This window comes from Enhydra lutris, unplaced genomic scaffold, assembly GCF_002288905.1.
Source record: "Enhydra lutris kenyoni isolate GAN:26980312 unplaced genomic scaffold, ASM228890v2 scaffoldscaffold8, whole genome shotgun sequence".
Taxonomy (NCBI): Eukaryota; Metazoa; Chordata; class Mammalia; order Carnivora; family Mustelidae; genus Enhydra; species Enhydra lutris.
This window is the reverse complement of record NW_019154092.1, coordinates 11556871-11571388: the sequence shown is the minus strand read 5'-3', so window position 1 is coordinate 11571388 and position 14518 is coordinate 11556871. Positions and strand designations below refer to the sequence as shown.

At 41.7% G+C, this 14518-nt stretch overlaps 1 protein-coding gene across 5 annotated transcripts in view; it reads right to left on the bottom strand.

The window, feature by feature from the left end:
- LOC111142551 (band 4.1-like protein 3) overlaps positions 1-14518 on the bottom strand; it is a 90413-nt gene that overhangs the window by 19411 nt on the left and 56484 nt on the right. For 3 of the 5 annotated variants that reach the window (XM_022495818.1, XM_022495819.1, XM_022495821.1), the window contains exons 9-11: positions 10924-11021; positions 9717-9892; positions 6479-6699 (exon numbers count right to left, since the gene is read on the bottom strand). In XM_022495818.1, coding sequence (XP_022351526.1) covers positions 6479-6699; positions 9717-9892; positions 10924-11021 — 495 coding nt within the window. Of the gene's footprint in view, positions 1-2369; positions 2934-6478; positions 6700-9716; positions 9893-10923; positions 11022-14518 lie in introns of all 5 variants that reach the window. The other 2 variants (XM_022495817.1, XM_022495820.1) reach the window with 2 other exon arrangements.

Sequence of the window (14518 nt, the reverse complement as noted above, 5' to 3'; positions counted from 1 at the left end):
ATTACATTCATCAGTGATTTAGTGATTCTTACAAAATGAACGTGACAGAGCTAAACCGTATGTTACATGAAGTCACCCCATTTAGCTGCCAAAGTGCTTGAAGCCTAGAGAATAAAAAAGGCCATGTCAACAAATTTTTTTTTTTTTTTTAAATGGAATGACCTACATAGGAGTCCTCCAGCTCAGCCTGAACTAGAGAGCATAGCTTTTAACACTTGAGGTTAAGAGACGACACTAAACAGATGGCCACACGCAAGGTCTCGTGTTAGGAGAGCTGTCATGGGTGACCAGGGATGCAGAGGAGGCATAAGACCGCGGCGGCCAGAGCTGGCTCAGGGTCTCAGAGCTTTGCAGTAACAGGGAGAGTTAGCGGCTGGGAAGCTCCAGTCACGTGGTCACTGGCTTGCATTGGGTAACTGCTGTGATTTGTTTTGCTGATGTAATGCAGACATGCCCCAATTTAACATTAATTTTCATGCACTGATTACAACAAGATGTATACCCTGGATTAGGCACAAGATCTGTGTGGTTCGCTACAGAAAAGTTCAGTTATTTAGAATTCAGAAAAGCAGCAAATGGCAATCTTTTTGCTTTATGTTGGCTAGATGACTAACTCCACTGTTAAAGGAAAACTAGATGTCCAGGTTGGAAACCAGCTAATACTACGGTCTTTCTAGATAATCTTGTGTTCTTCAGGTTGTACGTTCTAGTCCCACGTTATTTGATCACCTTGCTCTTGTGAGAAATGGCGATATTAAAGCCTAGGATTCATGCTCTTAAAATATTTTTCATGTATGAAAATAGTTTTATAGTAAATATATAAAATCACACAGACTTTGGAGCGAAGTCATAGGACCCAAGAACCTTGAAAAGGGCTTTAATGCAGTATCAAATTGAAAAGGGCAAACTTTTACTTGAAGTATCTGCGAGACCATTCCCAGTTTTCTTCCTTCTGCTGCTAAGAAATGGTCATAATCTCACTAAATATAGATACTTACACACCCTCACAATTCTATACACCCACAGGTGCAGCTTAAATTATGATTCCTGGCTGAGTTGAAAAATGAATAGACTTTTCCTTTTTTTTTTTTTTTTTTTTTTTAGTGTTGCTTTGACTTTGTCACTTTTTTTTTTTTCAATGCTGGAAGTACTGGGCTTGTCTCCTGCCACAAAAAGCCTTGTTTTGTGAGAACAGAAGAGCTGGAAGGGCCTGGGGAGGTTGTGGGCAGGAGGGTAGGCGACAGCCAGGCCCTCTGTTGGCTGCTTCTGTTCTTTTCCCCTGCGCTCTGTCTGAAGGGAACTGCTGGGCTGTTCACACATCAGGGGACTGGTGTGAAAGGAGAGCAGTTAAGAGGAAAAGCTACCAACGACCATGTCAACTCACCCACTGGCTCAGATGAGGGATGGGAGATGGACAGGTGGCATGTCTTCTCAGAAGGAGGCTGACGGCCCCATCCTCTCCCCACTGAGCACATGCCTGGCTGAGAGCCGCAGGGACCTAGCCAGCTCTCCTGACCTTTCCAGACTGTCTGTGAGTGTGTGGATTTTTTGGCTCGTGCTAGAGTTGAAAGGATCACTGCCATCCAACATACGCATTAGCCCTGTCAGGACTGATGAACTTCCAGCCCATTTTTACAGCAAGCAGACATCTTCCGGGAGCCTTTTCCCGACTGTGTTTGAAGACTGCTGTTATTTCTGGTCCTCTCTGTGGCCCTTCCAATGACTGCGGTCACATGGGCCTGTTCATCTACTCAAGCATTTTTTCTGACCCAACACACCCTTGGGATCTGGCTCACCTCCACGAGTAACAGAGACAGTGTGGGGAAGTTTCACGATCTCCAGGGAAGAGAGACATCGAGAGTTGGGGGAAGCTACCCACATGATGGAGACCCACCTCCTTTGGCTGGTCATTCCCACCTTGCCGTGAGGTCGTTTATCCACTGGTATCAGCGCTACGGACGTACCATGATGCCAGGATACATTTTGGGAACACTCCATCAGTCTGGGTCAAACTTTTTTCTTGGTCTTCTACATCCCTTTCCTTTAGGAACTAGTGACTGACCAGACCTTTAACCTAATCCTGATTTTTAACGCAGCTAACGGGTTCTTTAAAACAGACTTCCAAGTCCTTCATCATGCGTAGAATTCAGCGGGCTGGATGCAGCCTGCTCTGTCCACATGGTGTTGTGCCTAACCCGGGGGCCGGGGTGGGGGGAACGACTCCCCAACACACAGAAACCTCTCACATGTCGCACAGACAATAAATGAGGCTCTGAAAGTAGGACCACTATGGCAGTAGGCGCCTAACATTGTTTCGGACCAAAGCCCCGACCACGACAGGGAAGTGTGTTCTATGCCGAGGTACACACCTCTTCCTCTGAACTGTCACTCGGGTCATTGTCTAGTGAGGCACTCAAGGAGGCCGCCTTGGGCTCCAGGTAGCAGAGGCACATAGCCAGAGGGAAGGAGAGAGTGAGGGCATATGGCACTGAGAAGGAGGCGGAGAGCAGAAAGAAAAAGATGAAGAGGAAACAGGGCACAAGGGAGGGCGAGCGGATCGGGAGGTAATGCTGCAGGCTCTGGGGGAGGAGGTTGGTTTCTGACAGGTTGGGGAAAGAGAGGTACCCATCGTCATCGAGAAGAGATGGGAATGACTCCGGGAGCTGCAAGGAGAAGGAAAACAGGGTGGTCCCTTTGCCAGTTTGCTGTTTGTAGCTAAAAGCCACATCTTGGTCCCCTAAGGATGGCTTCCCTTTGGGGTCAGAGTCCATGGCGGGCTCTCCGAGCACACGCACAGTGCCTCTGGCAGCCTCCAAGTCCGGGGCTTGGCGGTCATTCTCCTTACACCTCCTACGGAGCTCTGGGGGGGATGCGGGGGAACGATGGGCTGATGGGGGGGACAGGGGACATGAGTCAGTGCCAAGCCCAGGTGACTGATGTGAAAGAGACAGAGAGAGACAGAAAGCAGCAAACAGAGGTGCAAAAGGACAAAAAGAAAACTGCAATTAGTTAATTTTCTTATGGGTATCAATATAAAATTGTAAAACAAGAATTTTAGCTCTAGGGTTGTTCGTACTTAAAGTATTCAAGCTGCATGCCAAGGCTGCCACGAACGGCTACCATTTTCCCATTAGACTGTCAAATACAGGGTGGGCTTTTTTTATAAAGTCAGAACAGAAGATCGCGGTGGGCAATCTCAAAATCTACATGTTTCACAGCATCTAACAAGTTTGTTTAGACCAACAACTCCAGAAAGCTGTAGGGTTTTGAGAGCAAATAGAACCCTCTGAGAACTTGAAATCAAGACTTTCAATAACATCTCCTGATCTCCAGCTAACAGATCTGTTACTCGAGTTTGGTTGGATTAAAAAATAAATAAAAATTGATCCAAATTTTGATTATTAAAAAAAAGTTTAGCGTTACCTTTCCTTGCTTAGTCAATTATATCCAAAACAGGTGGGTTTCCGAATCAAGAAGTTTCTGGCCCCACTCCCATCTGATAAGCTGTGCCACTCAGGGAAGTCCACAACTAGCATTTTAGGAACTCAGCTCCCCGAAGAATTGAGGTTCCTTTGAAAATGTCTACTTTGGCTCCTTTCTCCATGATGTAAATGTAACTGAAACTCAAATAAGGGTTTCAACAAGCTAACTAGCAAAAAGAATGTGCTTTCTTGTGATATGGCTTGTAAGCATTTAGTTTGTATTATTTGTGGTCCATAAATAATAGGTACAATTTCCCAGTCTTCTGGTTTTTCTGAGCAAGTAATCACCATATTTAACTCTCCTGGTTTGAAGCCATCACAGAATGATGAAGACAGCCATTGCCACAAAAGTGCTCCTGATGAGCTCAGGCTTCTGGAGGGAAAGAGAGGTTCTTTCCATCCTCTCTGGCCCTGGCAGCCTCTCTGACCACAGCCAGTTTCCTTTGTAGGTGGTGGGGGGCTGCTGAGCACGAGGGGAAGAAGGGAAGCCAGCAAGCTCCAAACAGGACCTGGCACAGCTTGGAAGCCGCTGCAGCCCCAGGAGTTCAATTCAAGGTCACACAGAGTCTGAAGATAGACTTCCGCTGCTCTCTGGGACCCGCTGCATGGGTGATGTGAGTGTGTGTGTGCGTGAGCACGTACACGTGTGGTTTGCCTAGAGACTTGCTAGCGTGGAAATTACCCCCACCCTGCTTTGTAGCTCTCAATCCTGACTTGGTAAATATAAAGACAGAGGGTTAGAACATGCACAGAGGAAACAGTATTGTGGGTATGTTAGAATTTGGGAGTGTCTCTTTTTAGGTCTTAGGCAAGTATGTCTCTTCTCAATCCTCGCATTTAACATTAAGCATTGTGTTTTAAATGTGACCCTGCACACATCTCATTCAACGGAGAAGAATATAAAAGTTACAAGCTGACTCCTGCGTGCACGCTATTGTTCCCCTGGTGGTGGCCGGCTGCACAGTCACCTGGGGTGATCATTAACCTGGGAAACAGGCCTCCTCTCAGAAGAATCTAGGGGACCAGCCTTTTCAGACCTATTTTCAGTGATACACTTTCATTTTGGTTAAAAAATGAGTACCCTCTTTGTTACTTTTTGAAGATGGAGAAGAATAAAATGAAGGCTTAATTTTCCATGCTGCTTATTCAAGTGGTTTTTAAAAGATAGCTGTGTACCGTGTAAAACGAAGCCAGCCATCGACCCTACCTGGGCCAGGGCTGGACCACAGCCCTTCTGTAGGCATCTGGGTCAAAGAGCTGGCTTCTCAGAGATTCAGACAATGAGAGTCAGGGTTTTTTGTCTTTTTATTTTCCCATGCCGTAAGTGGCAAAAGTGATGGTGGTTTAGTGCTTATCTTATATAAGTGGGGGGCTTTTCAAATTAAATAAAGAGACTTCCTAGGTCTATTTTTTGAGCCAACTAAAAGTCATCTCCTTTAACGTGCCACTTTAATCACAGTTACGCATCCATGAGAATTGTCGGTTGGCATGGGTGATTTCAGGGGAAGTGTGGAAATTGTCTGCTTTGCAGGCAGACACCACTTTTCCTTATTTCCTATTTAAAAGCTGCCTTGACTTAACTGGAAAATAGTGTAAAAACAAAATTCAGAACAAAGTCATGTTTTCCCAGCAAAAATGATTCAAATATCCTTGCTGGCATGTCCTACCCTGTTCTTGTGTTTGGCAAATAAATGATCTCACAACATGGTGGATAGCGTTTTATGTGGAATATTCGGACGTAACTACACTGTGTTGTGGAGCTACCCTTCACTGCATAGCTCTTATCAAAAAGGAGCATTTTTATTTTGAGCCCCAGGTAAGTCTTTGTCACATAAATCTATATTTAAGAAATAATATTGATATAGGAAAAGAACACACTGAGTCAAATCTAGGCAAGTTTTAGCATAACCAGGAGTTTTATAGCATTTTTATTCTGGTATTTCTTTTTACTCTGTACATTCCAGGAGCCACTCTGTTTTTTCCATTATCATCACACATTAACCTCCCAATATATATATATTTTTTAAACTTTTAGGGAGCTGCTGTGCTACTTATAAAACCCTGTACCAGAAGTAAGCTGTCTATGCCTTTTCTGACAAGTTGCTTTATAGTGCCAGATTATAAAAATAAACATACTGTAAAAATAAATAAATAAATACTGGGATGAAATGAAGCTTATAAATTTGAGGAAGAAAACACCTTGGAGAAATTGTTGCCAAACTCACTTTCCATCTTCCCTTGTGATGTTCTGCTTTAATATCTCTCTTCAAAACATGTCTGCTTGCTACCTTGATAATTAGATTATAATCCTAGACTAAGAGAGGAAATAGTGTATAAATACACAGGCTATGGTCACTCAGTCTTACAGTCAGAAGAATGGTAACGTGATTACTGTATATCTAGAAAAATATACAGTACTTGGGGAGGAGAATGGGGCCAGAAACAAAGAAAACAGTTTTAGTGATAGTTCTGAAACGTGAGCCCAAACAGAAAAGTGTCATATGGCACTAAATGCATTTTTAAGATATACAGACAGGACAGCTGTTGAAAGTCTTACATAGCACATCAGTTAAAATAAAAATTTTCAAGTTAAGAATTTTTCAGAAGAAAAATGGCGACAAGAGGAAATCAGAATTTAAAAATTGATAATATGAATGTAACTAATGCTGAAATATGAACTACCCTAAGTTATTTTTTATTTTGTTTTGTTTTTTTAAAGAAGGCTCTGCGCCCAGAGTGGAGCCCAATGTGGGGCCCGAACTCATGATCCTGAGATCAACACCTGAGCTGAGATCAAGTTAGTGGCTTAACCGACTGAGCCACCCAGGCACCCTGAATTACCTTAAGTTTTAACACATTTCTGGTTTATATCCTCAGAATTATTAGTTGTTCAAGGTCTAAGCGAATTACCCTAAGTCTTAACACTTTCCTGGTTTATATCCTCGGAATTATTAGTTCTTCTAAGCAAGCGCTAGGAGGGAGCCTGGGAGATGTACCTTTCCCTCGTGCCGTACTGCTGCGACCGGCGTGACTTCTTCCGCCTTTTTCCGTCTGTCCTCTTCCTCGTCCCGTTCCTCCTCGGTCTTTTTCTCGGGAGTCACAGTGGTGATCAAGTTGGTCTGAGAGATGCCCTTTGTTGTGGCGTACTGGCCAGTACCAACCTCTGCAGCAGACACAGAATCCTTCATGTATATTTCATGGTTTTCATTCACTGACGCTAAAAGCAAATACAATGGAAGAAAAACGTCTGAAATAGTTAAGGCAGGAGGCAGAAGAACACCGGTTGTCCCGTTATGGAAAAAAGGACCCCTACCCACGTCTGTCGGAAAAGGCAAGTCAGCGGTGCAGGTACCTGCATCTAAGCTCAGGCAGAGACTTGTCTCTCGGAAGCTTCTTGACAAATGACTTAAAGGCTGCTCGCTGGAAGCCGCCGGAATAACTCTGGTGCTCCCTGGTGAGGCGGAGTGTGAGGGCGGATGTGGTGTAGGGGTGGGAGGCTGGGCTTCTGCCAGCCTGTCACCCACAGAGTAACTGGCTGGATGCCGGCACCAAGCACTAGTGGCCAGTCCCACAACTAACAGTGGAATTTGCAGTGGACAATCGCTCCCATCCACTTGACTTTGAACATGTCTTTGGGAAGTGCCATTCACCAAGGTGCACTGAATTGGGTTTTTCAATTACTGTTATTAATAATGGTTAAGGAGTCCATCACTCCTACAATCTTTCTTTGGAAAGACTGTACAGTTTGGATGGCAACTCCTTTCAGCTGAAGTGCAGAAATGTTTTAATTTCTACTGCACTTTCAACGACTACCATGATATGCACAGACTTACTCATCTCTGATATTTTGGGACGATAAGACAAATGGTGCTAATGAAATTCATGCAAATGTAAAGCATGCAAACATAAAAGATATAAGACAGCCTTCCATCCCAGCTAAAATGTCTTAGTGAAAGATGCTTAATTTGGTTACATTTTTAAAGCTGGGTAAGCATTATTTTTGGTTTTAGATATATACAACTGATTTAAACTTACAAACGATGCTTTTCAAATTACAGTGGCTAATCGCGGGCAAAAGAGAATCAGCTTCACAGTTCAGGAAGTTTAAAATGTAAATGTAAGAAAATATTTCAAAATCCTTTTATATTAGCTAAACTGTTTCACGAAGATAGCTTCACTAAGATATTTTGTATTTCCTTATATTGATGAAAAACTGCCAGGAGAAGCAAGTCCCCAAGGGGCCAGTAAGGCTGTTCTGTGTCAGATGCAACTTTGCAAAAAGCAACTGTGTTCCAACATGCAGCCACAGCGCCTAGCTCAGCAGCACAGAGAACATACTAGAACTGGCAGGACCCCAAAGAGTGAGAGACAACACATACTAACATCACTTTTGGGCAGGGAGGAAGAGACAGCATGGGATTAGTACATTTATTTCACAATTGTCTTCTGTCTTGTCAACAATCATTATCACACAAAAGGTCATGAGGAAAATGACTTTCACGACAAATGTGTTCCCTTGGATACACATCACTCAACAAAGTAGATGATGTCCCAGGGAAAAAAAAGTGTGATTTTACGAAAATTTCCCCCAACACTGCCATATAGAACACACAGTTTATAGCGATTCTCCAAAGCAGAAAGAATAAATGGAACGAAGCACTAAGAAAAGCTTCAATGTTACAGTAAGTATTTCAGCATCTTCAACCTGAAATGGTCCTAATAATTTTATTCCAAAAGTTTGGCTCCAAGTTAGACATTTCAAAAAGAAGTAACTACTGGAAGATACAGAATGGTAATCAAATTCCTAGGCCAGCGCACAAAAGCCTAGAAGAATAATTATGAATATAATTATTATGACACCTATCAAGAATGCTGTCACACCTGTCTCATCCACCGTTTGTGAATGGCTCTGCTCCCATTTTATAGGTGATGACTAAAACCGAGACCTGGGGAGTCTAAACCATTCTCTAACTGCTACACAGGTAGATTTCAGTCCGGATTTACCTACCAGGGAAGCGTGTGTTCACGTTCACTAGTAACATACATGATTCAAGCTCTAATGATACAATTTTGACTTCTTCTACAGACTGTTTCGAAATATTTCATTAGAAAAATACAAACTTCTCAAACAGGAGATTCAGGGAGCACGTCACCCCAGGAGCCACAGTGGCGTACAGTGAAAGGAAGAGAGAACTGGGACTACGAGGCGTGGTGGCAAAAAAGGTAAGGACGAAGGTGATCCCACATATTTGTAACTTTTCATTATTTTTCCTTTGTTTTTGTTATTTTAATTTTATGTTTTTTATTATTCAAATTGTACACACATGCTAGAAATGTCTAATTCCTTTTAAATTCATGGAATAGGTCTTCTATAAAACAACTAATCTCTAGGTGCTTGGAATGAGAAAACAGAGACTTGGCCATGGCTCATTTTCGAAGTAGTAGTAGTAGTAGTAGTAGTAGTAGTAGTAGTAGCAGCAGTAGTACAGCTGCCATGTGTTGTAGCTGCCATTGTGCGTTAACTACAGACAGCAACACGAAATGGTCACATACGACGAAAATCCATGGGATTCACAATTATGTAATTCCTTAGAACTGTTATTTCAGTGATTCTCCCCTTGCTGAACTTACACATTTGACTTAATAGTGGAGAACATTTACACAGCAAGGATCTCCCAGTCCATCCGTGGTAGTAATTAATATTAACCAGGAGGATTCAACTTGGAGCCCTTGGATCTATTATTATCTGAATGTCATTCTTTCTATCAGCTATCATGCACTGACTGGTAACAGTCACATTTTATCCATAAAAATTTTGTAGAAAGACACAGTCGTCCTTATGAAACAAACGGACTAAAATAAACCCGATAATCATTTCAGAACTGCCAGCAAGTGAACCAAATTACTTACAGAGTATGTGACTATATTTAGGATGGGAGCATCTTTCTCCAAATTCAGGGTGCCAGCTTACGGAAGCTATGCTCTTCATTCCCTTAGTACCATTATTTATGGAATTTTATAGAAGTCTATCAATAACAGACATTAGACTCACCAAGGCACTTTTTTTGTGAGGGTGGGGGTTAAAACGTGCCACTCAGCCGTGGACCGGTGAGTGCTTTTCATTTCATACTGTTCAAGAAGATCTGTGTTCACTGAAATCTTGTGATGGTTTCACACTATTTCTGGGTAGCCATTTGGGATTCTTATTACAAAGGGCTCGTAAGTAACGCCTACCTCCATCCAAACTGCGAGACATAGTATAGCGTTTGCTGGACGAGCGTTCGAAGTAAGGGGCAGGGCGGTCTATCAACGCACTGGCTCTCCTTGTTTGGGCTTGTGTCCTGCCGCTATAACGAAACTTGGAGCCCAAGGTCAGGAACTTCTTTGGAGGTGCTTCTGGTAACAACAGTCTAGAGATATTAAAGAAAAAATACCAGAGAGACCCATCAGTCAAGCATAAAGCTACCTTCACTTTTTTAGTCAACGGTAAAGTGCTTTGTGTGCTAAAGGTTTAACACATCACATGTTTGAAGAATGTGATTTTATAGGGGAAAAAATCAGTTCCCACAGTTATGTATCAAGCAGGGAGTTGCAAAGAGGCTATACATACAATGGGGGTTGTATGTACAGTGGGGGACTACATGGACTGGAGTTCATCTCACACAACTGGGGAGCCTATGGTTCTACAAACCTGAAGAGCAATTAACAAGCTGACTTTAATGAAGCAGAAGAGCGATAACTTGCTATTTTATAGACGCAAATCTGATAGTTTGAGTAAGCAAGTTAAGGAGTCCAGGGTTTTGAGAAATGACTGAAATAGTAAGGAATGGGCTAAATCCTTGAAGTGGACATCTTATAAAAATGAAAAAGACACTAAAGGTAATAAAGAAAGTGGACCTAAGGCATATAAACATAAGACAAATTAAGGAAGATCCTTCAGTCCGAAGTTTTTAGGATTTCTTATCAAAAAATCTGGTAACCATGAACTGGAAGGAAAAGAAAGGACATGCTTCCACATTCTCCTTCCTAACAGATTTTTACAATATAAGCGATTTCAATCATTCTGATTCTTTTTTTCCATTAAAGTTGGTCAATCCATTAACATCTTAATTTTTTTTTTCAGTGTTCTGAGATTCATTGTTTATGCACCACACCCAGTGCTCCATGCAATATGTACTCCCCTTAATACCCACCACCAGGCTCACCCATCCCCCCACCGGCCTCCCTTCCAAAACCCTCAGTTTCTTTCTCGGAGTCCATAGTCTCTCATGCTTCATCTCTCCCTCCAATTTCCCCCAATTCACTTTTCCTTTCCTTTTCCTAATGTCCTCTGTGTTATTCCTTATGCTCCATAAGTAAGTGAAACCATATGATAATTGACTTTCTCTGGTTGACATACTAATTCTTCTTTAGGAAGAAAAAAAAAGTCATCTTTACCCACCTGAAAAATGTATGGTGTTCAACACACACTTTCCACAAACGCTTGGCAGCTCGATGGTTTGGCAGCTTAAACCCAATGGTGCTTTCAAATTGTTCAAACTAAATTTAAAAAGACATCAAGAGTAAAGTCAAGTTTGCAATTATAAATAACATAAAAGCAAATAATTTGCAAAATCATGCCCCCCCCCAAATTTATTCACAAAATCAAGGGCTTTATGCAGAATTCTCCCTCTACAACTTCACTCATTTAAAAAAAAAAACCCACCTTGTATCTATTCTCTTTAAAATGCTGCAGACATAGACAACCACATACTGTGTGTAGTAAATGTTTTATGGACAAGTATGGATTTTATGAAAACTAAATGAAAAAAGAAAGAGGATATCTGGATTCCTTCCAGAGACCAATTTGTCCTGATCTCGTTTTTAAGCCTTATTTTCATGATGTCTCTGTGACATCATGCCTTCAACTGGAATGTACGGGAATGAGCAAAATGTTTGTAGCATTCTCAGGCTGACTTTTTCTCTCAGGATCTGGTCAGAGAATAGGTATACCTCCTAGGTGTTTGATGACCTGGTATCAGATATTGTGGATTCTATTTCTGCATTCCCCTCTGGATTACCATGCTAAACACTAACATCTTTTGATAGTATATGTACGATCACAGACTGGGAGAACACAGTTTCATATCTGTCAGCATGTACCATTCAGATGACTATCTATCAGCCATCTGCTTTCTCAAAGTGAATTATCTGACTTCCTGAGTAATATATTTTAATATCATTATTGCAAATGTTTGGGATTTTTTATTTTCTGAAGACAGTATGCATCAAGCCACCAGAGGGCAACCATTTTAAACAGTAAAAGCTTTCCAAAAGAACATAAAACAACCAGACTACTGATACAGTCAATAGAAAAAAAGTAACTCATGTAGCAAAGAACCGGGGGGGGGGGGGGACCTATGCATGGCATGTGAGAGCTAACTATGCTTGCCTTCTACTTCTTATTTGAGTGGGACTAGGGGCGGGTGGGGTTGAGGGGGGAGAATGGGAAATACATCACAAGCTATTCCAACTACAACTGCCGTTCCCAATTTTGTGTTCACTCTGGATGTTCGTATGTAGTGGTAGTGGTTAACAGTCACTATTGGCCAAGAGCCCCCAGCCAGTCGACAAGCCAGGGTATTATGGATTGAGACTAACCCGTCCTCCGTTTATTCATCCTGCATCTAATATGAACCACACGCTATGCTAAAGCCAGGGGTTTTAAAGAACAATCAGCTTGGGGTGCCTGTGTGGCTCAGTTGTTACGCGTCTGCCTCCAGCTCGGGTCATGATCCTGGGGTCCTGGGATCGAGCCCTGTGTTGGGCTCTCTGCTCAGTGGGGAGTCTGCTTCTTCCTCTCTCACTACCCCTGCTTGTGTTCTCTCTCTGGCTGTATCTCTTTCTGTCAAATAAATAAAATTTTAAGAAAAAAAAAAAAAAAAAAAGAACAATTAATTTGGTCTCTGCTGCAAAAAGCTGGGAATATTTTCTTGCTGCTATCCTCCTTAGACCAAAGATGACAGAGGCTCCTGCAAGTTCTGAATGTTCATCTATCTCTCTGTGCTTTGTACCCATGTCTCGACCTCTTCAAAGCCTTCGTGCCACCGAAATTTTTTTCTCATTCTTCTCAAGCCCATATATCTATATATCTATCTATATATCTACCTACATATATATATATATATATATATATATATATATATCTGCCAAAAAAGAGGGGGGAAAGCCCAACTTTCTTTGAGCCTGCTTCTGCCTGAACCACAACCCTATCTCGCTCCTTGACAAACGTCAGGAAGGAGCAGCTTTCGCTACTTCCCTCCCCACTTCATTGCAACCTAATGTACCACATAAGGTGCTCCTACAACCCACTAGAACCCTTCAGTGTCACAATGGGGATCTGTCGAGTCTGATGCACTTTTCTTAGTTCTCAGCCCACATGCCTTCTCTGTAACATTTGGCCAGGCTGGTTTACCACGTACTCAGAATCTCGTCTCCTTGTCGTTCATGATGGCTCTTTCCTCTTCTCTTCTTTCTCTGGCTGCTTTGGTTCATCGGCCTGTGTTCTTCTGCCTACCCCTCCCTCAAAAATGGACATTACCCGGAGTTTCTGTTTTAGAGCCTCTCTTTTCCTTTAACTTGCCTTGTTCTTTGGGTAATATATTTCATGCCCAAGGCCCTGAGTAGAATGGATGCAGCTAATGACTCCTCCAGACCTCTATCTCTTAACTATGCAAGAATCACCCCGTGAAAATATATCTCAACAGAATTTATTTTTTTCTGAAATTCTCCCAGTTTTCTCCCTTTGTCTAATAATATGTCCATCAACTTCATTCTTGCCAACCAACCTCCCATTATCCGGGATTCCCTCCACTCTTCAGCCGCTTCCTCCACCTTGTGTCCAAGACCTACAGGCTCAGTTTCTGAAACTTCTCTCACATTGGCTCCTTCTGTTCTATTCTCATGGCCTCTGCCTGGGTTGAGGTCTTGGCACATCTCATCACAAAGCTGCTAAGTTTCACTCCAAATTATTCATCTAGCTATCATACCCTCTCTAAAACCTTCCATGGCTCACTATTGTTTCCTGATGTGTTTCTCCAGCTTTCTCATCTGGGCCCTCACCACAGCTCGCTCGCCCCAGGTCTGCACAGTATTATATGTGCAAAATGTATCATGACGACATAATTCTAAGTACATGAGGCTGTTTTTTGCTTAACAGAAAGTTCTTTAAGTACAGGAACAAGGTCATATTTATCTTTCTATTTCTAATGCCCACCATGGTGCCTGACAATAAACAGACGGTCACTTGTAAATATTTGATGAATTGAATATATATTGGTTTTAAGTTTTATATGCAATTTTAGTGAATATAAAAAATTATTTCATGTATGTCCATGAAAAGTTTACAGATTATTTCAGTCTTCACAGACAAGGTTGACTTTTTATTTACAGGGAATCATAAACATGATTCTTTGCTCTATAGTGTGATTTTTTAAAAAAATTTTAAATTGTGGTATAACTGGCATATAACCTATTAGTTTCAAGTGTGTAACATAATGATTTGATGTTTATATACATAGCAAAATGATCACAATAAGTCTAACATCCATCACCACACACAGATTTTTTTTTCTTGTGGTAAGAATTTTTAAGATCTACTCTCTTAGGAACTTTCAGATACAATACAGTATTATAACTATAGTCACCATGCTGTTCATTACATCCCATATAACCTGATTTTTAATTACATTTTCCACCAACAGAGAGGCTGATTTTGAAGACAGAGAATAATTCTGTATTGTACCAGAAAATGTTCAGAGACACAGACGAGCTGTAACCTTTGAGCTCTGATGGTCTCCATTAGAATACCTATGCTCATCAGAAACTGGGTATATTTATTTATCATCTTTTACACAGATAATAGGAAATATTTACCACCTATTATGTGTAAACCACTATGAATGTGCTTAGTCATCAACTTTTACTTTTTTTCCATCCGTCTTTCTGAATAAAAGAAAAAGGCAGAAATGTACTAGGCTATGAGACATTTGCATCAT